Source organism: Pimephales promelas, chromosome 18 (genome assembly GCF_988280905.1).
Source record: "Pimephales promelas chromosome 18, fPimPro1.hap1.1, whole genome shotgun sequence".
NCBI lineage: Eukaryota > Metazoa > Chordata > Actinopteri > Cypriniformes > Leuciscidae > Pimephales > Pimephales promelas.
In genome coordinates, this window is record NC_142786.1 from 16201221 (window position 1) to 16226193 (window position 24973).

Consider the following 24973-nt stretch of genomic DNA (forward strand, 5'->3'; position numbering starts at 1 on the left):
TGGACCTCTAGGTTGAAAAAGCGTCAATGCAAGTGAATGAGAGAAAATAATTATTTTCTGATCCCGTTTGAATTGTGCCATGAATGTAACATGTTGTCTGTGATTTTTTTTAAAATATAATTTCTCATGTAACGAGTTTGACAGTATATTGTATGATTCTTTGGCTAGCAAAGTTGTGGAATAGACATAACGAGAAAGACTACACGTCGCCGCATAACACATTTTCCCTCGGTCACAAACCACGGTTTTCACAACGTTCAACTAGTTTGTCCTCTCCCTGAAAGAAGGCGGTGAAGTACACCAACGACACAGGCATGTTTAGCGGGATCCGTGTGCTGGTGGGTGTGATGTACTGTATATCAAACACGTCGAAAGAGTTGTAGTCCACAAAGTGCTCTCACACAAAGTCTAATCGTATGAAAATTCTACCCGCTAAATTTGAGCATTCTTTACACGAAACATTATATAAAAAATTCACAGACAACATATGTTACATTCATTGCAAAATTCAAACGGGATTAGAAAATAATTATTTTCTCTCATTCACTTGCATTGACGATTTTAATTTCAACCTAGAGGTTCAGCGGGGCTAGCTGAAGGGGCGGGACTTACCAGCTCTATACCTTGGACGTTCCACCTATAGTTACTGGTTGTGTCATAAAAAATGAACTACATTCCAAAATATTGCTTGGAAAATGCCTTATGAGGTGATCCTGGTGTTGCTCTAGTGACTGTGATTTGGGTGGCAGTAAATGTTGTTTATTAATGACAGAGAGTATAATGTACTAACAGATGTTGTATTCAATAAGGACAAATGACATTATCACACATCTCTCTGCAGTATTTGATTCTGTCTTGGCATTTAGTGGTTAAATACTTATCAAAACTCAAATATACAGTATCTGAACGTTTGTGTAATTCTGTTTGTCTGACAGTTCCTGCACCGTAACTTAAATAGTTTGGAAAAAAATCTACCTGAGATAAAATAAAACACGCACTCTAACACACACACTCTGTACATCTGATGGTTGAGTTGCATAACAGTGGTTCCCGTCCCAATCCACGGACTAGATGTTTAGAGTTCTTCATGGTAGTTCTCGTCTGTGTTCGACAGGGATGCAATATATGTAATGTCTGACAGGGATGGACACACATGGAGACGAGGGACAAGTTCCAGCCATTAAACCGCTGTTTAACTGACTCGCAATCACTCAACGAGAAGCAGACTCTTCCCTCATAAAGTTTTGAATGTTTATTTTGTGTAATTAGTTAACATGAAAAACATACTGTACATTATTGTATAGTCTGTTTGAAACTGAAACACACTGTTTTCTACAAAGCCTTCTTCAGAAAATCTGATTGGCCACAGCTCAACCAGTGCTTTGTGATTGGCTGGAAACCTTAAGTGTGTGTTAAACGTTAAGTGAGTGTCATCAACAGTCATCTGTCCATCACCGCCTTTTGCTCTTCCCAGCTTTATACTGGGAGTGTATAGCTAGTGTATCATCCATCATTACAGTGATCCATACAGCCTCTAGACACGCGTACGGCAGTTAAATAGTAACTGCCGTACGCATGTCTAGTTCCTGGGGAAGAGTGACCTCTGACCTCATGCATGACCTCTGACCCCACGCATGATGTAGGTGTAGCTTAAGCTTAGGTGAGAGTCCACGCTTTTCGCCGTTCAAATATCAAACTCAAGCTCTTTACACATTTGTCTATAATTTTTTTTTTATTCATGACCGGTGTTTTGCTCGATCTTCTGCTCTTCTGGAACTAGACTTGTGTACGGCTATTACCGGACACCAGTGATTATAGGTATAAATATGGATCTTCTTCTTCAGAAGGCCTTTATTAACCCCTGTATGAATCACTGTTATGATGGATGATGCACTAGCCATACACTCCCAGTTTAAAGCTGGGAAGAGCGAGATATTTCTTATTTATAACTCTGATTGTGTTTGCCTGAAAGAAGAGAATCAATTACACCTATGATGGCTTGAGGGTGAGTCAATCATGGGATAATTTTAATTTTTGGGTGAACTATCCCTTTAAAGTCCCCGTGAACCGGAAGTTGCAAACGATTTTTCTCCAGTGCTGTGACGTATTTCCAAGTGAAACGGAATATTGAACAGAAGGCAGGGTTTTACTCTAGCGCTCCTCCTCTCCATCTCTCGCTCATAGCAAACTAACAGTTTGAGGGGAGTGGTTAAGCGTTTCCCCACCCAAGCTGTGAAACCTACGTCATCAGAAAAAGAAACCGTTCCAGACCGGAAGTAACTTTTCAGATTTTGATTAAAGATTACTAAGGTAAAACATTTTTTTAACATATATTCACTTGCACGGATTAATTGTTCACCACAAGACTAGTAATATGCGCTAACAAAGTAAATAGGTTCAATTTTGATTTCACGGGGACTTTAAACATCTAAAGTGTGAATATATGTAAAGCTGTTTTAAAACAGTGTGTGTGGTGAAAAGTTTCTGTACAACTGGACTGAGTGAAAGAGTTCCTCCATCTGTGCTCGTTTGAAGATAAGCTGGGAGTAAAGCAGGAGTGTGTGTGTGTGTGTGTAGAGCAAGTTAGGATGTTTTTATAAAGGATTACAAGGTCCAAAAAATGCATGAAGCAAGCATTAATAAGACCAGTAACATGCATTTGGAAAACAAATAGTGTCAAACTTTAAATACAGCTTTATAATAGCTTGATCCTCATAATAGTGCACTTTTGTTTGTCATTACATTTGAACTTTGAATTAGCATTTTAATCATAAGTTATGTTGCCATGGAGTAATCTGATATTTCATGAAAGTGACTGTAATACAGTAGTGTAGTAGTAATTTGACACACACCTGCAAATCACTGTTCATTTCCACTGTAATGGATGAAAGTCCCACAGTGAAACTGCAGGACGACTGAGACTGACGTGGGTTACATCTGATTTTGTTTCATTTACATTTATTCATTTCATTTAGCTAACGCTTTTATCCAAAGCGACTTAACAATTGCTATACGTGTCAGAGGTCGCACGCCTCTGGAGCAACTAGGGGTTAAGTGCCTTGCTCAGGGACATTTTGGTGTCTCACAGTTGATTCGAATCCGAGTCTCTCACACCAAAGGCGTGTGTCTTATCCACTGCGCCATCACCACCCCAACACCCCATTGTCTGAATCCCCCCGACTCCTCCTGAATCTTCCCGAATCCTCTCTACTCCCCCGACTCTTCCCGACTCCCCCCGAATCCTCCCGACTCCCCCCGATTCCTCCCGAATCCTCTCGACTCCTCCTGACTCCTCTTGACTCCTGCTGAATCCTCCCGAATCCTCTCGAATCCTCTCGACTCCTCCCTACTCCTCCCGAATCCTCTGCCAGGGCTGTGTACCCGTCTCGAGAGAGTGCAGTATAGCGATCCGTCCTGATCATCTGATACTAACTTTTTTTTTAACAGTTAATTATACCTTTCAAAGAATAATTAACTGCTACCCTACATGATATTTTCTTTGAAATGAAAAGGTTGAAATAGGTTCTCCTAATTATATGAAAACCGCATGGATATATTTCTGATAACTTGTTTTATGCTACATGTTTAAGTGGCTTCTCCTCTTCATTATGAAATCTTATCTCATAAAGATAAGGGGTGGTGATGGCGCAGTGGATAAGACACATGCCTTTGGTGTGAGAGACATGGGTTTGAATCTAATGTGAGACACCAATGTGTCCCTGAGCAAGACACTTAACCCCTAATTGCTCCAGAGGCGTGCGACCTCTGACAAATATAGCAATTGTAAGTTGCTGTGGATAAAAGCGTCAGGTAAATGAATAAATGTAAATGTAAAATGTAAATGATGATTGATTTAGGGCTTTGAATCAATTAAAAAACCCTAATATAATTATTAAATGCACAGTTTTCTGTTATTAATTACATTACACACATTTAACAAAATTTTAAACAGGCCATGTTAATTGTGTAAGTGAAATATTACATTTTTTCCAGCCTCAGTAATTCCAGTAAATCAAATTAGAGTAACTACGTCACAGCTTATATATGTGTATATATTCAAATTTGGATTTCATACATTCATTCCTTATTCAAACAAAGTCCTGTCATTCAGCATCTCCTCCTCCTTCCTCTTTCATCCTCATCCTTTTCACCAAACTGTGTTTTAAGCCAGGAACACACCAAGCCTAGAATGTGCCTTCTGCGCCTGCGTATAATGAGCCAACTGTCTATTTCTGCAGATATATTAGTCTATATTCATCATTCAAAAAGGAAAACCGACGCTGCCGGCTGCAGATACACACCAAAGCAGCGTGTGCTTACAGTTTTGAATGTCAGTCCTACTAAACACTTTCTTTATTCCACTCCGCTCATGTTAATATTGAAATATTCGCCAAGGAATACTCGGGTAAGATGACCTAACATACGAACAGCCTTCTATCTTTACCGTTTTGACTTCTTTGCTTGCTGTTTTGCTTTTATTCTCGTGCACTGACTCTTTCACTAAGCTGAACAGCCAATCAGAGTTCTCTCTTTCCCCGACGGTCCGACGCCGATTCAACATGTCGAATCGGGCGAAACAAAGCCGACGAGGACTATTTTCAGCCGACGGCACGGAACCGTGCATATCACACCGAGAAATCTTAGTCGGCCGATGAACAAAAACTGCCCGGCGGCCGACCGTCGGCTTGGTGTGTTCCGGGCTTTAGCTGCACAGATCAATACAGTACAAAGAACATCAGAATGTAGAATGTTGGAAAATAATGTCTAAAAATAATGTTTTAATCTGCAAATCAATGCAAATGAACACACGCTGTTATATGCTGCGTAGTGTGTTTGTGTTGAAGTATTGATAGATGTGAAAGATATGAGCAGATTCTGCGCAATACGCTGTATTTAATATATTATGACGCATGAGTTTTTGTGTTAAATCTGGGCAGATTTGTCTTCACAAAGTTCCCCAGCAAAGTGAGTAAACATTATAAGTAAAGCCACACTGGCTCGTGATTCGACAGCGTTTCCCGCCACAGGTGATTTATATCTGCATTTTGCCGTGTTTATTTCTAACCCTGATCAAGAGTGTCAAGAGCACAGAAAAGGTTAGTGTGGAGACGCGCTTGGGATTCTGGGTGATTGGCAGCATGTGATGTCCTGCCCAAACCTGTGTGTGTGTGTGTGTGTTATGATGTCCTGAACTGTGTGTGCAGGTGAATGCTGAGGTGATGTATGGCAGTAAGGCACTGGGAGGCACGTGTGTGTGTGTTGTGATATCCTGACCTGTGTGTGTGTGTGTGTGTGTGCAGGTGAATGCCGAGGCGATGTCTGGCAGTAAGGCGCTGGGAGGCGCGCGGCGGCGGCGCACACGGTGCCGGCGCTGTCAGGCGTGTATGAGGACCGAGTGCGGCGAGTGCCACTTCTGCAAGGACATGAAGAAGTTCGGTGGACCGGGTCGCATGAAGCAGTCGTGTCTGCTCCGGCAGTGCACCGCGGTGAGTCATGCTCATGGGCAGGTCTAACCCTAACACTGACCCACGGGCCGGTCTAACCCTAACCTTACCCGCAGTGACTCCACACCTGCTTTCGGAGAGCATCCTCACGGGACCAACTGGCCAAACACCTTAAAGATACAATATGTAATTGTTGTGTTCACCATGCAGAGATGTAGGCTATAGAATTCATAATCATAAAAATTATATACCTGCTAATAAATTAGTTTTGTATTACCTGTACGTTTGATCACACTGTGTTAAGTCATCGTAACTAATTAGCTCCCATCAACGTGAAATGTAATGCTATATTAGCCTTTTACCAATGCTGCAGTTTTACACGTTTAAAACCATCTTACTAAAAGTACATTTGAACAACACAACAGCGGTGCAAAAGATATTGTATCGTAGATATGCATGCATAGACACTTCATTAGTGGCTTACATATAGCTGACCCTTGAACCGGCCACTAATGAGGATCTATGTATTGTATCTATGGTTTCTACAAGCGGAAACCGAGGATAGCGCCCATATTACGTCATTGATAGACGACCATGACCAGGGTCGAGCCATTATTAAAAACTGGGATTTCTCTGGATTTTTCAAATCTTTGGGAACTTTTGGGATAATGCAAGTACACAACTGCATGAAATGTATCAGACTGTGAAAGTGTTTTTTGAATATTTTATTACAAAAATCTTACATATTGTACCTTAAGTGTGTGTTGGAAATATAATGGCTAAATGTAAAGCTTCAGCTTCTAAGCGATTGCAAACACGCAGTTAATAATGTTGTGTTTACCTTTATTTAGCATTGACCAGTGTTGTTTTTGGTAGCCCTTTTAGTTTTATTCTTAGTCTTTTGGATGAAAATGCTTTTAAGTTTTAGTTATGAACTTAATAGTTTTAGTCGACGACAAAAACACAAAAAGGTTTTAGTCAATTTTAGTAAGAAAAAAAATTACTCATTAACAAATTAATTTAGGTTAAAAAGTATTGGGAATGGGCTTAGGTTTGATAGGTTGTAGCAAGTGTTGCAATTCATAAAACAACAGCTGACCTTAAAACCTTTGCATAATAAACTAGACTTTCTCATTGATGGAGATACACTGCTGCCATTGCCAAGCTGTACTTCATTGTCATATTGGCCAGAAACCTTTTATCCCCATATTTCAAGTTATAGTTTTTCCATGAATATTAAATGCTATTTTCACTAGTAATCACTGTAATAAAGGAATGGTTTAAAGTTTAAACGGCAAAAAACTTTGAGCTACTACAACATTACACACAGATAAAGTGGTAACAGTGGAATCACTGTTTTACTCCAAAAAAGCCAGAAATAAAAACATTCTTACTTCGGCAATTATGGGTTTATTTGAGAAATTGCTAAAGTGCAATGAACAACGTGCCCAAAATATAAGCTATTGAGGAACACATACTTATGATCTTCAACTTGTCTGCCAGTGCAACAACAAGATGCATATTATTTGTAAACATAAACATCATACAACCCTGTCTATATAAAGTATCTTACTTTACTATATTACTGCAAAGTTGCAAACATTCTGAAACAAAATAATAAAATAAATAAATAATACTGAGGCGCGTTGAACATAGGTTGTTAGGAATGCATACTTGAATATAAAGTATGAAACAAACATGACACTTGAAGTGTGTTGAACATAAAAATGAATAAGACAATCCCTGAATACTGTACACAGTTTGGTCTTTAAATGGTTAGTTCGGTATTTTACACTTAAAGCCCTGTTTTAAGATCGTTTCTGATGAAATAGAAAGGTTAAGATTTAAATTTGGACAAATGTTGTGGAATCTGGTGCGCGCGGCAGCCGTGTGCTGGGTGTACGCAAAACAAGGATAGAAAACGGCAGCATTGCTGGTACTTTTTTTTTAGCTCAATACAGACAGATTTCACACAAAACAGGAAGAAAATGTAGCTTCAAGCAGCCATTACCGGGGCCAAGCGCAAGAAGCGGCAACATATGCCAAAATGGCTAGGAGTGGCAGACCAACTGCAGCAAGGAGCAATTGAAGACATTTAAAGATGAATTTAGGCAAAATGGCTTAAATTACAAATATAGTAACTTATAAAATGATTTAATGGTTTATCACTTTCGAACAATAGGTGGCGCAGTTATGAAATTGATACGTTGTGATCAGAGTGAGATGACAATGACACACAAAATTTGGTGTCAAAATGTGAATGCATTGCAGAGATAAAGCCTAAATAGTAATTTTGGCAGCATGCCTAAACTTTGATGCTGTGGTATACGAAAACGGTTTTGTCTATCATCGTGCAATTCATAACTTTTAGTCGGCACGGTCTGGAGATGATACGATTCAATTTTCGTGAAAATCGGACAAACGGTCTAGGAGGAGTTCGAAAAAGAATGTTTTTCAAAGAAATAAAGATGGCAGACAGGAAGTTTGGCTGATTATGCAAAACCTGATATCTATGTTTTCGGCATAACCGAAGGAATCTATTAAGATCAGTTTCATTGCAATAGGCAAATTTATTCAAAAATTATTAGCGTTCTCAAAAATTAATTATAACTTTTGACCAACTGGTGGCGCTGTCTCAAAATCTTTTGAGTACCTTCAGGGCATGCTGCTTATGGCACACACTGAGTTTCGTAATGTTAGACCAAAGCATTTATTTAGTATAGCATTGTATTTCACAAAACTGTATTGAAATTATGGGAATTTCATGTTTTGTTCTATTATAGCGCCACCAAGAGGCTCAGTCCCACAATTTTTTGTATGTGTCCTCAGAGTGACCCCATACATATGTGTGTCAATTTTGGTGCAAATATCTCAATTCGCTTCCGAGTTATAAACATTTATATGAAAAAACACGTAAAAAATGACTGACACATGACTTTGTTTGAATTTTACTACCCCTTACTATCAATATTTTCGCATTTGGGCAATAGCGTTTTGTTAACGACCTATGATTCCGTGTTTCTGACGGTGGTTTCGTCACGATCGGAACAGCGGTTTTGAAGATATCGCCAAGTGTTTTTTTCGCGCTAAATCGCTACTCTACACCAACCGTAACACGAAACCCAGCATGTTTAGTATCGTTGGACTCGGCAACGATTCAGGAACTGAAAAAGATGACTCCCGTGAAAATAAGTGTACCAAACCCAAAGTTATAAGCGTTTGAAAAAAAAAATCACTACTAGGAGGCGCTGTTTCGAAACTTCTCAGGCTCCTTCAGGGCATCGTACTGATGACCCATACTGAGTTTCGTAACAATTCGTTCATGCGTTCAAAAAATACAGCATTTTAGCACATAATTCAAAATGGCCGATCTGGGAAAATTGGATATCTGTCGACTCGGCATGACGCCCTGAATCTAACGAGATGAAGGTTATGATTTTTGGACAAACCGTTCAGAAGTTACGAGCAAAAATAGCCATTTTTCATATCTCCGGACCACTAGGTGGCGCTGCGCCGAAACGCTGCATGTAGCCTCAGGTCATACTTGTGATGACATGTACCAAGTTTGGTCTGAATAGGATGAAGCGTTGCGGAGATACAGCCTTGCGTCTGTTTTTGCAAGCGCTACATAAAATTAGTTTGCGCGTTTATCGAAAACGGTTATTCAAATCATCTTGAATTCCATAACTTTTTGTCAGCACTGCCTGGAGATGATCTGGTGCGATTTTGGTGAAAATCGGACAAACCGTCTAGGACAAGTTCGCAAAAGTAGTTTTTTTGGAAAATTCAAAATGGCGGCCATTTTTTTATGACGGAAAATGACGTCATAGGGTGCGATCGAATCGGCATGAGCTCAGGAACAAGAGGAAAAAAGAATTTTGTTGATAGGCCTTACCTCCGCACCTTCGGTGCTTGGCCCCTAATAATAAGAACCGGAACAGATACAATAGGTGCCTCCGCACCTTCGGTGCTTGGCCCCTAATTTTAAGAAACAGAACAGATACAATAGGTGCCTCCGCACCTTCGGTACTTGGCCCCTAATAAAAAGAAATGGAACAGATACAATAGGTGCCTCCGCACCTTCGATGCTTGGCCCCTAATAATAATAATAATAAGAACCGGAACGATTACAATAGGTGCCTCCGCACCTTCGGTGCTTGGCCCCTAATAATAAGAACTGGAACAGATACAATAGGTGCCTACGCACCTTCGGTGCTTGGCCCCTAATGACATGCATTGTGAACGTCAGACTCATTTTCTTTCTGTCTTGTCTCGTCTCGTCAACGAAAACTCGAAAATGTCTCGTCATGTTTTAGTCACCTTAGAGCCGTTTTTAGCTAGTTATCGTCATTAAAAAAAAGTGCGTCAACAAAATCATTTCGTTATCGTCATCACTGACGAAAACATCATTGGCATTGACCACTTGAAATCAGATTGAGCAAAATGCATCCATGTGCACACCTTCATACATGTTCTCCCTGGTTAGTTTTTTTTTTTGTGTGTGTGTGTTTTCCCCATGGGTCTCTACTGCAGCCGGTGTTGCCGCACACTGCCGTGTGTTTCGCCTGTGGTGAAGCGGGGAAGGAAGATACAGTGGAATCGGAGGAGGAGAAGTTCAGCCTGTCTCTGATGGAGTGCACAATCTGCAACGAGATCATCCACCCCAGCTGCCTGAAGGTCTGGTCCACACCGACCCATTACCAGCACTTTCATTACCAGCACACTCATTAAGAGCGCTCTCATTACCAGTTGGGATGTCCCGATCCAATCATGTGAACGGAATTTGGGCCCGATTACGTGGTTTCAGACTTGCTTGGAATCGGATGTTACCTCCCGATCAGGACTCGGATACATGTGTATATATATATTCTTAGTATTTTTTAACACATTTATAGTTATGAGGTGGCATAGAGTGCCCTGTACGTGGCTACGTGGCGTGTCCGTTTTTATTTCGTCTCCCATGTTAACAGGTTAGAGCTTGCAGATTGCCTGAGTTTCAGTTGCAGACTTGCGTGCTCAGGCGCGCTCGAGCCGTGAGGAAAAACGTGTGCATGCTAGAAATAGAACCGAAGCCTATTTTTCATGCGACACGCAAGGGTGTTGGAAGTGTTTCCAGGCAAAATAGAATAGAGAAACTGTTTATATTGTTGCATCTCACACGAGGCCAGATTTCAGTTAACTTGTTTATTCGCCAGGCACAACGTGCAGGCATTCAGAAAGCTAGCTTCAGAACAGCGCAACCAAAATAACATACGAATTTCCTCAACCCGCCCCCCTCTCCCCAGTCCGCCAACCAACAGCGTGCCCGGGGTTCCACATAGCTGATTGATAGCCACACAGCCATTGACAGTCGCTACAATGTTATTTTGTACACAAATACATATTAATAAATTAAATTTTGATAGTTGAAAGTCTAGGTTTTGACAAATTAAGATACAAATATAATTTGAAAATAAAAAAATAATTATCAATTTTCAAATATTGCACCTGTCAATACAGAACAAAATATTATGTGGTCTATTTTGCTGTCAATACTGCTGACAGTGTCTTTATCAGTATATTTATGCTTAACATTATAAAGTTGATGACAACAACATTGCCATAGCAAACTGTGCGACATGTAAACTTCTCAAGAGGTAGAAAGAAAAACACATTTAACACAACAAACCGTCAAAAACTAACAAAAGTCGACTCACGCTGCAGGAGAGTTTGAAGAGGAGAGAAAAATTTCACCTTGATTGTGCGAAGGCGCAAGACATCACAGCCAAGATAGCACAAATGATCGCAATGAGTGCTATTAGTTTTTATATTAGACTTTTTTTATATTTACTGTTGCACTAAAGTCCCAAAAGTGAAGAATTTATATTTATTACCTGATTGTTCAAGCTACCACACAGAAGTGCTCTGTTTGTTAACAGAGTTGTCAAAATGTTAAAATAAGGCCAATTAAATTAAATTTAAGGAACATCCTGGAATCTGAATCTGTTTTTTCGCTCTTCTTTATTCTTTTTTTTAAATATATTATAGAAGCATCGGATCGGGACTCGGTATCGGTAGATACTCAAATTCAAATGACTCGGACTCGAGGGCAAAAAAAACCTGATTGGGACATCCCTAATTACCAGCGCTCTCATTACCAGCACACTCTTTACCAGCACTCTCATTACCAGCGCTCTCATTACCAGCGCTCTCTTTACCAGCACTCTCATTACCAGCGCTCTAATTACCAGCACTCTCATTACCAGCGCTCTAATTACCAGCACTCTCATTACCAACATTACCAGCACTCTCATTACCAGCGCTCTCATTACCAACATTACCAGCACTCTCATTACCAGCGCTCTCATTACCAACACACTCTTTACCAGCGCTCTCATTACCAGCGTTCTCACTACCAGCACTCTCTTTACCAGCACTCGTAATACTGACATGTTCAACTCTCTCCCACAGATGGGGAAGTCCGAAGGCATCATTAACGATGAGATCCCAAACTGTTGGGAATGTCCAAAGTGCCACAAGGAAGGAAAGACCAGTAAGGTAAGACTGAGGTAAAACATAATGAAGCGTCTCTGTTTCAGGGCTGGTCTTGCCACACCTTCTTTAAAGGTTTTCTGCTAAAATGGAAAATATTTAATAGATTTTGGTCCATAAATCCGTCATTTGCAAACCGATTTGCAAACCAACTTTATCCTCATGCATACAATAAATTCATGTTCAGCGATTACATAATATAGCAAATCTTAACTGCTTGAATGTTTATATCATCTTAAAATGTGACTATATTATCGCCCACCTCTTATCTGATAACTGCAGCTATAAGGCATGTAAAAAAAAGTGCAATCAGTTGTGAAGGGAGCAAACTGAAAAGGAAACAATATTTAACGTGTAATAATAATAATAATAATAATAATAATAATAATATTTAACATTTTCCAGTTAGGCCTGGTTTTCAATGATCATGCTCGAACTTGCAGATCAGTTTCTTAAATAATGAGCATTTACATTTCATGCCTCCAACAAACACATGATCACATTTGATTTTTAACCTCAGCTTGTTTATATAATGATGATATAACTTGAGAATATTATAAGGTTTCTGTCTGGTCTGCAGGATCAAGGAGACGGTTTGGGAAAGCGACGCATGGACAACGGGGAAGTGAGTCGCTGGAAGCTCACGGATGATCCTCCACCCAGTAAGAAAAAGAGCTTGTCTCTGGAAGACTCGACTCGACTCGACGGGCCGAAACGCAAGAAGGAGAAGGACGTGCCTCAGGAGGGAGGCTCCAAGAAGAAGGCAAGTGCAACAGCAAATGACAGCTGACGTCATTTCAAACATGGAGAGAGAAACCATTTTTATATCTAGTGATTAAATTAGGGATGCAACGATATGAACATTTTGGCTGAGACCGATAATTCTTTATATTTGAAGGCCGATAACCGATAAATTAGCCGATAAATAGTCTAATAATTTTTAAGAGCCCGATTACAAAAAATGTAACAATTAAAAGCCATGTCCCAAGCACACAATTTTAATGTTCTCATTATCATTTTATGTAGCATTTATGACAGCTTGTTTCATTTTACTGTATTTTCATTTTTTGAAGAGATTCCCATCTCTTCAAATTCAAACCCATCATGTTGAACAGTGCGCATCTGAAGCGTCTCAGCAGAAGGAAATAATACATTATTTATCGGCTTTAATATACCGGCCTCATTTTCTTATCAGGCTGATAACGATAACTTTAAAAATGATCATATATCGGCCGATTTCGATATGTTGGGCAATATATTGTGCATCCCTAAATTAAACACAGTCACCAAAAAGCTCTGTAGTGTTTTAGAAAAGGCTACATTTAAAATTAAAAAAATTTCTGTTTTCCCCGACAGATCAAAGGTGCCCGTGAGAAACATCTGAAAAAGGTACGACTGTCTCATTGTTAAAAACAATAATTGTCAGAGGCTACATTTACATGCAACCAGATAATCCGTTAGTGAAGCGATGGATGGCTGAATCGCACTGAAAAGCATTCATGTAAAAACGCCTTAATCGATCTGATTGAGCTCAATCCCAATGAGATTTCAATCCGAATAAAAGGAGTGTTTATTTCTTTTCTAATCCGGTCCAGAGAACATGTGAACACTTGATCGGACTGAAAACGGAACAGAAAGGACATGTGCATGTGCGATGATGTAGAAATAGGGTAATGATGGAACAAAGTTACCAGTATTTAGTCTGAAAACAAATGAACCAATGAATGAGAATAGTTATTATGCACAAACAGCGGGAAACTCTGTATATTTGTGCAGTGGGCGCATATCAAACAATCAATACGATATAAGCTTGTAACATATAAACACCAGTGATGAGCGGGTCGATGAATAAACAACCCACACCCGACCGACGTTTTCAACTAACCCGCCCGCAACTCGGACCCCAAAAAAAAAGATAGAAAATATTGTACCCGAACCGCTTCCTGATCCGCATTTTTTAAAAGTAGTAAATGCTCATCGCAGTGTAGCACAAATGTGTGAATAGCATTGAAAGAAGCCTACACATTTCAAAGCCAGCAGTTTGGTCATCATCTTTTATTATTTCGGCAAATGTCTCCCACACTTTGCTCTTTCTATTTGTGTAGCTATTTGCGGAGCTTCCACTCCCCAGTCTTCAACTTTTCTCTTGCAGCCTCCATCACTCCCTGCAGACTGATGGCCGGTTCGTGAACGAATCATTCCTTTGAACCGGTTCTTTTTAGCGAACTGGTCGAACCGGACTGAATCATTCGAAACAGTTCACGTCTTGCGTCAGTGCTTAATCCACAAGTTACTAAAGTTACTCACTTTCAGACATGCCTGACAGTCCCTCCGAATCGAAATAAACCAATATCCCGGAGTATATTTTACTCCAGTAACTCCAAGAGTTCACTAAACTGAGACATGTTGGTGCCACTGTTAAGAGAAGTGATGAGCACGAGCAGCTGATACTGCGCATCCGCGTACTACCGAACACACAGGTACAGCAGTTCTCGGATCACCAGTACAGAACCGAGACTGAGCTCGTGCGTCATCTTTGTGCAAGTTATTCAGCCAATAAAGTGTAGGCCTTTGTATCTCATAGAAAATTGTATCTAGTACTATATACAAAGGTTTAATGGGCATCTTTATTTCAAACGATCCAACCGACCGCGGCCCGAATATCATTAAAAATATTTTCTGATGACTCGTAACTGCGGGTAACCGTGGGTGACTGCAGGCACCCGCTCATTTTGGATCAACCCACGCATCACTGATAAACACATGCATCAACCCGATCACATGTTCAGCGTTCATGTAAACATTCAGATTCATCAAACGTTATAAATTCAGGCTGACTGAAACAAAAGCTGTGCATGTAAACGTAGCCAATGTCTCTCCTAAAAGGACTGCGCTTCATTGAGTTTCTGTCTTCTGCAGAAAGCGAAACCCAACTCCTCTGACTCGTCTGAAGCGAACGGGCCGAACGCATCGGTGTCAGTCGGTCACGGCTCCGGCTCAGCTCCGGCACAGCCCTCGTCCCTGACGGCCAGCCAGGACCAGCGTTCCCATCACCGGGAGAAACTGGAGCGCTTCAAGCGCATGTGTCTGCTGGAGCGAGTGCGTGACTCCAGCTCCTCGTCCTCCTCCAGCTCTGAGACGGACTCTGAGTCGGACTCGGACTCTCCGTCTCCCATCGGCGCCTCGGAACCGTCGCCTCCGGCGTACGGGAGCATGCGTGAGCGAGAGCGGAACCGGCGCCTGGCGGAGCTGGGCTTCAGCGCGAGCGAGGACTCTGAAGGAGAGAGCGTGCCGGAGCCAGAGCCGGAGCCCGACGAGCCTCAGCCGCAGCGCCGCCGAGGAGACGCTAATCCCAGAGCCCGTAAGCCGGTTCTGGACCCCGAAGCGGACGAGGATGAGGACGGCTCAGCGGATCGCGGTCACAAACCTCTGGCCCCGCCCTCTCCACTGTCTGCCACGCAGCCCGTCACACACACGCACACACAAACACCGGATGGCCTGTCCTCCAAGCGCTCGAACGGGCAGGAGCGTAACGGGCGCTCGCGGGTCAGCAGGGAGACGCAGGAGAAGGAGAACTCAAACAGCACCGTCGCTAATCACCGGCACGGCAAAGCTGTCCGCGGGAGCAAACTACGCGGTGGGAGCCGGCAAGTCCAGAGTAAGAGCGGCTCTATGGCGGGTGGCTCTGCGACGGCTAACGGGAACAACACCGCGTCTAACGCTAATGCTAGCGGCGTCTCTCTGCAGCGTTCGCAGTGCCGGCCGCTGAAGAGGAGCGCTGTGCCCGTGTCCTCGCCCAGACCTCTGCAGATGGAGAGACACCTGGTGCGCCCGCCGCCCGCCTGCCCCGAACCACACCGGCTTCCGCTCGCCAGCGGAGACACACACACGCTAACCAGAGATGCCTGGCTCCGCGTGTTCCAGCAGCTCAGCCAGCGCCAGCTGTGTGTGTGCATGCGTGTGTGTCGCACCTGGAGCCGCTGGTGAGAGATCTGCTAACATATGACGGCATTATTATGATAATACCTTTTATTTATAGGCTCCTTTCCTGGCACTCAAGGACAACATGCAACAAAAGTAAATCAGTAAAAAACAGCTATGCAAAAACACAGACATAGACATCAACTAATCAATCAAATCACTAAAAGCTGTTATAATCTGATACGTTTTAATTTTTAATATCACACTCAATACGAGTGTAAGGCACGATCATACAATTAAAATTTTATACATTTTTTGTAAGACGTCAAAAAATTTATCAAATTTGATTTCTATGAAAACGTACTGTAAATCCAACCTTCCTCTTCAGTCCAAACACAGCATTAACTGACCCTGAACTGAAGAACGACCTATTAAAGGCAGTTCAGCAGAAAAACAACTAAGGAACGATTCAGATAAAACTGTTTTGTGTTTAATTGATGAGATGTGCAGCACTGATGGTTCATGAGCCGCATCCGTTACTGTGGCTCTCATCGCCATCCGTTTCTTCTTTTGCTCCGGTCCACAGACTGTGGAGGAGAGCTATGAGATCTGGCACACAGATGGAGACAGACCTAACTTACCAGAGTCTCCAAACCTCTAGCGCCACCAACAGCTCAAATCTACATTTATGTTTAAGCTAATACCTTTAGCTAATACCTTTTGCACCAGGATTTGTTACACTTTGAATCATAAAATAATGTTAATATAACAAAGTCGAACAAGCCTTTTGTCTGCAGGTACTGTCAGTCATGTGACGTGTGTGTTTGTCTGCAGCCTCTGTCAGTCATGTGACGCGTGTGTTTGTCTGCAGGTGCTGTCAGTCATGTGACACGTGTGTTTGTCTGCAGCCTCTGTCAGTCATGTGATGTGTGTGTTTGTCTGCAGGTGTTGTCAGTCATGTGACACGTGTGTTTGTCTGCAGCCTCTGTCAGTCATGTGACGTGTGTGTTTGTCTGCAGCCTCTGTCAGTCATGTGACGCGTGTGTTTGTCTGCAGCCTCTGTCAGTCATGTGATGTGTGTGTTTGTCTGCAGCCTCTGTCAGTCATGTGATGTGTGTGTTTGTCTGCAGGTGCTGTCAGTCATGTGACGTGTGTGTTTGTCTGCAGGTGCTGTCAGTCATGTGATGCGTGTGTTTGTCTGCAGCCTCTGACAGTCATGTGACGCACGTGTTTGTCTGCAGCCTCTGTCAGTCATGTGATGCGTGTGATTGTCTGCAGCCTCTGTCAGTCATGTGACGTGTGTGTTTTTCTGCAGCCTCTGTCAGTCATGTGACGCGTGTGTTTGTCTGCAGCCTCTGTCAGTCATGTGACTTGTGTGTGTTTGTCTGCAGCCTCTGTCAGTCATGTGACGCATGTTTGTCTGCAGGTGCTGTCAGTCATGTTATGCATGTGTTTATCTGCAGGTGCTGTCAGTCATGTGACGTGTGTGTTTGCCTGCTGCCTCTGTCAGTCATGTGACGTGTGTGTTTGTCTGCAGCCTCTGTCAGTCATGTGACACATGTGTGTTTAGGTGTGTTCGACATCGCCTGCGGCTGGATGCAACCGATCGGTGAGAATGGCCGCATGCAGGCAGGGAGGAGCTGCAAACGGAGACGTGAAGTCGGACAATTTCTGGTTCCTGTAGTGACCGCTCACGTGGTGTTTGCATGCTTTACCACAGCTTAAGTGAAATAAATGTAACAATTGCCAAATAAACAGATATTTCAGATATTTCAGACACATTTTCATTCAACACTTTACTGCTTCATACAGCAACTGTTTGAACTAGAATAATGTTCAATATAAGCCTATAATCAATGACGTGGAGTACGTTTTAAACGTTTTTTAATCAGTTTTATTTTGATAAACATGACACAATATAACATCGTGACTACATGAAAAGACCGTTTAGTGACGAAGCGCACGTGATCGTTGTCATGCGTTGAATCCAGCGAATCGTGGAACAGCTGTGACATCATCAGAGCTCGTGCAGCCGTTCTTGAGAAGCTGGGCTAGCTGAGTCCTCCGGCTACTCTCGTATCGCTCTCGCGGTACTTTGATGGCATACATCACAGTCACGTGGAGTCAGCGCTGCATCAAGTCGGACAAAATTTCTAACTGGCATGCACTGTTTCAAGTCAGCCGCCGATCGGTCTGCGCAGAGCTGCATGAAGTCGAACAAGCCTTTTGTCTGCAGCCTCTATTAGTCATGTGACGTGTTTGTTTGTCTGCAGCCTCTGTCAGTCATGTGACGCGTGTTTGTCTGCAGCCTCTGTCAGTCATGTGACTTGTGTGTGTTTGTCTGCAGCCTCTGTCAGTCATGTGACGCGTTTGTGTTTGTCTGCAGGTGCTGTCAGTCATGTGATGCATGTGTTTGTCTGTAGGTGCTGTTAGTCATGTGACGCATGTTTGTCTGCAGGTGCTGTCAGTCATGTGACGCATGTGTTTGTCTGCAGGTGCTGTTAGTCATGTAATGTGTTTGTCTGCAGCCTCTGTCAGTCATGTGACGTGTGTGTTTGTCTGTAGTCTCAGTCATGTGACGCGTGTGTATGTCTGTAGACTCAGTCATGTGGCGCGTTTGTTTGTCTGTAGTCTCTGTCAGTCATGTGACGCGTGTGTTTGTCTGCAGGTGCTGTCAGTCATGTGACGCGTGTTTCTCTTCAGCCTCTGTTAGTCATGTGACATGTGTTTGTCTGCAGGTGCTGTCAGTCATGTGACCCGTGTTTGTCTGCAGGTGCCGTCAGTCATGTGACGCTTGTTTGTCTTCATCTTCGATCAGTCATGTGACGCGTGTTTGTCTCCAGGTGCTGTCGGTCATATGACGCGTGTTTGTCTCCAGGTGCTGTCAGTCATGTGACGCGTGTTTGTCTGCTGCCTCTGTCAGTCACGTGACGTGTTTGTCTGCAGCCTCTGTCAGTCTTGTGACGCTTGTTTGTCTTCATCTTCTATCAGTCATGTGACGTATGTTTGTCTCCAGGTGCTGTCGGTCATATGACGCGTGTTTGTCTCCAGGTGCTGTCAGTCATGTGACGCGTGTTTGTCTGCAGTCTCTGTCAGTCATGTGACGCGTGTGTTTGTCTGCAGGTGCTGTCAGTCATGTGACGCGTGTTTGTCTTCAGCCTCTATTAGTCATGTGACATGTGTTTGTCTGCAGGTGCCGTCAGTCATGTGACCGTGTTTGTCTGCAGCCTCTGTCAGTCATGTGACGTGTTTTTGTCTTCAGGTGCTGTCAGTCATGGAGCGTGTTTGTCTGTAGGTGCTGTCAGTCATGAGACGCATGTTTGTCTGCAGGTGCTGTCAGTCATGTGACACGTGTTTGTCTGCAGGTGCTGTCAGTCATGGGGCGTGTTTGTCTGCAGGTGCTGTCAGTCATGTGACGCTTGTTTGTCTTCAGCCTCTATCAGTCATGTGACGTGTGTTTGTCTCCAGGTGCTGTCAGTCATGTGACGCGTGTTTGTCTGCAGTCTCTGTCAGTCATATGACTCGTGTTTTTCTTCAGGTGCTGTCAGTCATGTGACGCGTGTGTGTGTTTTTCTGCAGGGCTGCGTTCAGCCCGGACAAAACGTTGCACAACTTTTTTTAAAAAAAAGAAACGGTGATGCGTTGAACACCCCGTTCTGATGACGCAAGAGTTGCAACTATGGAGCCCGATAAGGCCATTCTCTGTGTTATTTGTGAAGAATTTTCGGAGCCTGATGAACTCAGTATAAATAAAATGTGTATAAAATGTGTTTAATATTACAAAATATACCCGATGTTACAGTAACTGCACTTGCCGCCTAGAACACAAGAGAACATCCCAATCAAGTGAAGGGATTTGTGGAAACTGAAAGCACACATCTTACCTAATTCAGACTAAAACACATTCTGTTTAGCCTCACACACTAACTTTATTTGTATTTCATAATGTTTTAATAACCTATTTTCTTTCTCATTTTTAGGAAAAGCACTTACCATTTTTTATTTCTATACCAAATGTCATGTTGCAATGAAGTTAAAAATATAATAAACTACATCATGTCGGTATCCTATATTTTTACAATAAACGACAAACATATCTTCTAATATCCTCAGTTGTTGCATATAGCGATCTGCATTGAACACATTTGTAAATTATTTTCCTTAACCCATTGTGCAAGTTCACTTTAATATCGCGTGCTTTATATACATGTTGCTGCTGATTGGATTGCAGTTCTGACACACCCACCAAACGAGAGAAAACATATCTCAAACCCCGGTGCCACCGTTTCCTGGAAACATGACGTTCAACTAGGAAACCGTAGCAAAACGTTGCGCACCGTTTTGAACTTGAATGTGCCCCAAGTGTCATCAATCATGTGACACGTGTTTGTCTGCAGGTGCTGTCAGTCATGTGATGCGCGTTTGCCTGCAGGTGCTGCCAGTCATGTGACGTCTGTGTGTGTGTTTGTCTGCAGGTGTCGTCAGTCATTTGACGTGTGTTTGTCTGCAACCTCTCAGTCATGTGATGTCTGTGTTTGTCTGCAGGTGCTGTCAGTCATGTGATGCATGTGTTTGTCTGCAGGTGCTGTCAGTCATGTGACGCGTGTGTGTGTGTGTTTGTCTGCAGGTGTTGTCAGTCATGTGATGTGTGTGTTTGTCCGCAGCCTCTCAATCATGTGACGTCTGTGTTTGTCTGCAGGTGCTGTGATAAGAGGCTATGGACTCAGATCGACCTGAGCCGGCAGCGCTCCATCACTCCTCCGATGTTGAGTAGTATAATCCGTAGACAACCCGTATCTCTCAACCTGGGATTCACCAACATCTCCAAGAAGCAGCTCATGTGGCTGATCAACCGTCTGCAAGGTACATCCTCCTGTTAGCGTTACACGTGAAGTGTTACAGACATGATGAGAAACGGTGCAGTGTTTCAGCCGTGGCGAGACACAGGCCTACAGGATCATATAAAAGCGTAGAAGTGTGTGAAAGAGCAGAGAGGAAGAAGGGTCCGTGTCAGTGTTCGTTTACACTGGTCACCGATGGAAAGATCGGAAGCGAGGAGGAATCAGTCCATGAGATTGAACTGAGCCCATGTTTGGGATTTAAAGCTCAGCAGTGAGAGGGTGTTTTGCTTCTTCAAATGAAAACTACATCAAGTGTAATTTATAATTTCAGAGTTCTATTAGAAAGGGACTTTTCGAAAGCAGAACCAAAATATGCAGGCGAAGCCACACAGGAGCAGATGAGTCTAGTGTCTAGCGAGGAGCGTATTCACCTAAGTCTCACCCAAGCTTAAAAGAAGTCGAGAGGACTCCTAACTCACTAAGACCGATTCACAAAGGATTGTAGCAACACCAGCGCCTCTCACAGTCGTCCGCGGCACAAGTGGGAATGCTGCATTGATCTGCAAACAAATCCTCTCCGATGTCTCATGCTTAGTTTTGCTTGATATCCCAGTGCCAAATTTCCCTTTTATTATGTTTTTTTTTTCCAGCACCAACTGGGCCAGCAGCAGTAACTGATCCTGCATCCAGTCGGGCTTTCTTTTCCGTTTTGGCGAGTTCATAATCCACCGTCATTCAACTATTACATTACTTCAATAGGAGCAACATTTCCTTGCTTTAAGTAGTCTATTTAGGCTAATGGGATGTCATTTAACTGAGCGTTAATGCAAGTGTCGTTTTTTCATTATTAGGCAAGTGGTGGTTTTCATTGGGGTATTAGGCTACTTTAATTTGATTTAATTCATGACTTTTTACTCTCTCCCTGCCTTTTTAGATTTACACTTCACTGGGGCCTGCACAAACATGTCATTATATCCACCTTATTCTGCTCTAAACAATGGGCGCCGCCATGACAATGACTCCGGTTGTCAACTTCCGGTTCTAGTCTGGTCTATGCTTTTTTGACATGTGTTTTAGATTGTGTCATCTTCACATCGCTAAACTAAATCGAAAAAACATTCATCAAATTTGATCTGATCACGATATTTTTTATTAAATCACAGATAAAAACAAAATGAACGTTTTTCTTTTCTTTATAACTTCCAAAGGATAGCTGATGCATGACTGCACGATCTCCCTAATCCAGCAAACATCCGACAGTTTCTATCACCCCGACTGCAGAACAGTACTAAAAGGTTAGGCTGGTTAGCCCTTTGACTCCTGTCTACCTCTTCTTTCAAAGATGCATAGTCTATAATATTTCTCAGGGCTGTGAGGTTAGGCATAACGTTACGCCGAGTTTCAGACCAAAGTCCAGTTTGCACGCTGTCGCCTCCGTCATGATCATCTATTGTTTATATACCTCTTATTTATTAAAACCAATCAATTGGTTGATGAATTATTGATTTAAATTAAGATTCAATTAATAAAAAACGAAATTCACTTTAAAGAAATGTTTCTTTGTGGTTTCTCTTTTTAAAATCTCGGTGAAAGTTTTAAAGTCGCTTTAATAACGGTCATGTCCGTGAATATAAAACGCATGTGTAAACTGATATTTTTCTAATGTCTGGACCACTGATCTATATAAAATATCATTGTATATAGATGAGTGGTCTGGACTAGAGTGCTAGCATTCTATGTAAACAATACTTCAACAGGAAGTGGAAAACCGCGTAGTCAATTGAAACCGCAATGAATCATGGGAAATAGAACGGGCGCAGAATAAGGTGGATATGCATTTCGATGACATTACTATTATTATTTTGTGTAGGACACAGACATATTTAGATGTCGTAATTCCATGATTTGAATGTGTCTGTGTTATGTTCCGCATGATGGCCCTGTCATCTAACAACCAATCACCATGATCATTGCGAGGAAGGTCATGCTTGAGAATTGATGTCATCCATAGCAACGAAGACTCACTCTTAGTTTAGTTGTCCTTTTTCCTTACTAAGAGTTAGGGTTAGGAATAACTTTTAAGAGAAAACTTTTAGCCTCTGTCGGATGTCTCGGTATCTCAGCCTCTCGCTGATGTCTCTGTGTATCGGCCTCTCACTGACACAATGTTAAATAGACCCGGGACCCGAAGTAATAGATTCAGACCCGACCCGGATCCGGCTGATAATTTAAAATATAGACACGAACCCGTACGGGTACCGGGTCGGGTCCCGGGTCGACGGGTCTCGGGTGCACTGTGAAGACCTCTAACTGATGCCTCAGCCACTCGCTAGTATCTCTGTTGCTCGCTGATGTCTCGTGTCTCCCTCAGGTCTTCTGGAGCTGAACGTGGCCGGCTGCTCGTGGTCCTCGGTCTCGGCTCTCTGTCAGTCTGTGTGTCCTTGTCTGCGGCTCCTGGACCTCAGTCGCGTCGAGGATCTGAAGGACTCGCACCTGAAAGAGCTGCTGGCTCCGCCCTCCAACGACACGCGCTCAGGTCAGTTTCTACACTCCTTTACTGGGTCATGCTTTAAATGAGTGCTGGCAAAACAGACAGATTCAAAAGGTTACGGTGACATTAATGATATTATCAATTCATACAAAATTGTCATAAATGAAATGTAACCCTAAAAGAATTTTTGGTATGTGTTGAACATCATTGATGAGAATGTTAGCATCTGATGGATTTAATTTTTAGTTTATTTCCACCTTATTATGCAAAGTTAGCTAAAATAATTGATGTTCAGTTTTCCTGAGGGCCACAGATGAAGTTCGGTCTGATGTTTGTGTCTGTTAAAGGATCCCAGCTTGAGTGTTTCGGTCACTGGCTTTACCTGAGATGGTGGACCAGGACCACGTTCACACTGCAGATAAATTCAGTTGTCAGTTCAGCTTTAGTGCCGATTCATGTTCTGTTCACACAGACTTCAGTCATTTACTGGAGTGGCAAACCGAACTGAACAGCCAGTGGTTGATTTTGAAAATGCTGCTTGGAGAGACTCTACATGTGGAAACTGAGTGAAGTTCAGTAATAATTCAAGAGCTGTAGTGTCCCAGCACTAACCTTGTGTTCCCGCACAGCTCACGGAGAGAACCGAGGTGGGCGCTTCCAGAACGTGACCGAGCTGCGATTATCTGGGCTGGAAGTGACCGACGCCATGTCTCGTCTTTTGGTCCGGTACCTTCCCCACCTGACCAAACTGGACTTGAGCCAGTGCTGCTATATCACAGACCAGACCGTCCACACGCTGACCTCAGCCATCTCCCCGCTCCGAGAGAGCCTCACACACGTCAACCTGGCAGGTAAAGCCCCACACACGGCCCACACATGCCCCACACACGCCCCACACACGCCCCACACGCCTCTCACACGCCCAACATGCCACCCTTGGAGGTTAAGCCCCACACACGCTCCACACATGCAAACCTGGCAGGTAAAGCCCCACACATTGTCTCTTCTTCTTAAAGTCTCTCCATCATTGTCCGACTCCGGTTTGAACATTAAAGGCTAAAAGTTTTTTAGATGATCAGGGCGTGTGTGTGAGGTAATTGGAGCATACAAGTAGGGTTGGGCCGATGGACAATACCATCGTCCATCGTGATGGCTGACAGACATCACGATGTTTGTTGGCACGTGATTCACCACAGCCAAAATAGCGCTCTATTGCAGATTTAGCACTTTTATTTCAAAATATTAACTTGCTTACCATTTCATGATGCTTACCATTCTCATATTCAGATTCTCAAATGTGTTAGTGAGTTTGTTTTGTCGTTTAAAAAAAAGAAAGAAAAAGATCTTTATCTGTAACGTGAGATGGGCGCCGTGTTTGGGCCGCAGTTTATATATTTCTGTCTGTTGTATTTATTACAGTGCGGGAATTCATCATTTTCTCCCGAAATACATACATAATATTAATTATGTATAAATATATATAAATATATATATATATATACCTACAAATATATATACATATATATAAGTATATACATGCAAATATTTCATAAATATATACATGCATGTGTGTGTATTTATATATACAAAATAATTATGCACACCACACACACATATGTAAACACAAACTTTTATTTTGGATGCGATTAATCGAGATTAATCGTTGCCCATCCCTAGAAGCAACCTTTACCTGTAGAAAAACACCACAAGAATCATATTTGTGATGTATAACTAGAAAGGCGTGA

The 24973-nt window shown here is 42.6% G+C and overlaps 1 protein-coding gene across 4 annotated transcripts in view; it reads left to right on the forward strand.

The window, feature by feature from the left end:
• fbxl19 (F-box and leucine rich repeat protein 19) overlaps positions 1-24973 on the forward strand; it is a 28146-nt gene that overhangs the window by 1179 nt on the left and 1994 nt on the right. For all 4 annotated transcript variants that reach the window (XM_089122792.1, XM_089122791.1, XM_089122790.1 and 1 more), the window contains 9 exons: positions 5301-5486; positions 9978-10121; positions 11895-11981; positions 12556-12738; positions 13332-13364; positions 14895-15958; positions 20596-20759; positions 23109-23273; positions 23858-24079. In XM_089122792.1, coding sequence (XP_088978918.1) covers positions 5316-5486; positions 9978-10121; positions 11895-11981; positions 12556-12738; positions 13332-13364; positions 14895-15958; positions 20596-20759; positions 23109-23273; positions 23858-24079 — 2233 coding nt within the window. In that variant the 5' untranslated portion in view covers positions 5301-5315. The remainder of the gene's footprint in view (positions 1-5300; positions 5487-9977; positions 10122-11894; positions 11982-12555; positions 12739-13331; positions 13365-14894; positions 15959-20595; positions 20760-23108; positions 23274-23857; positions 24080-24973) is intronic.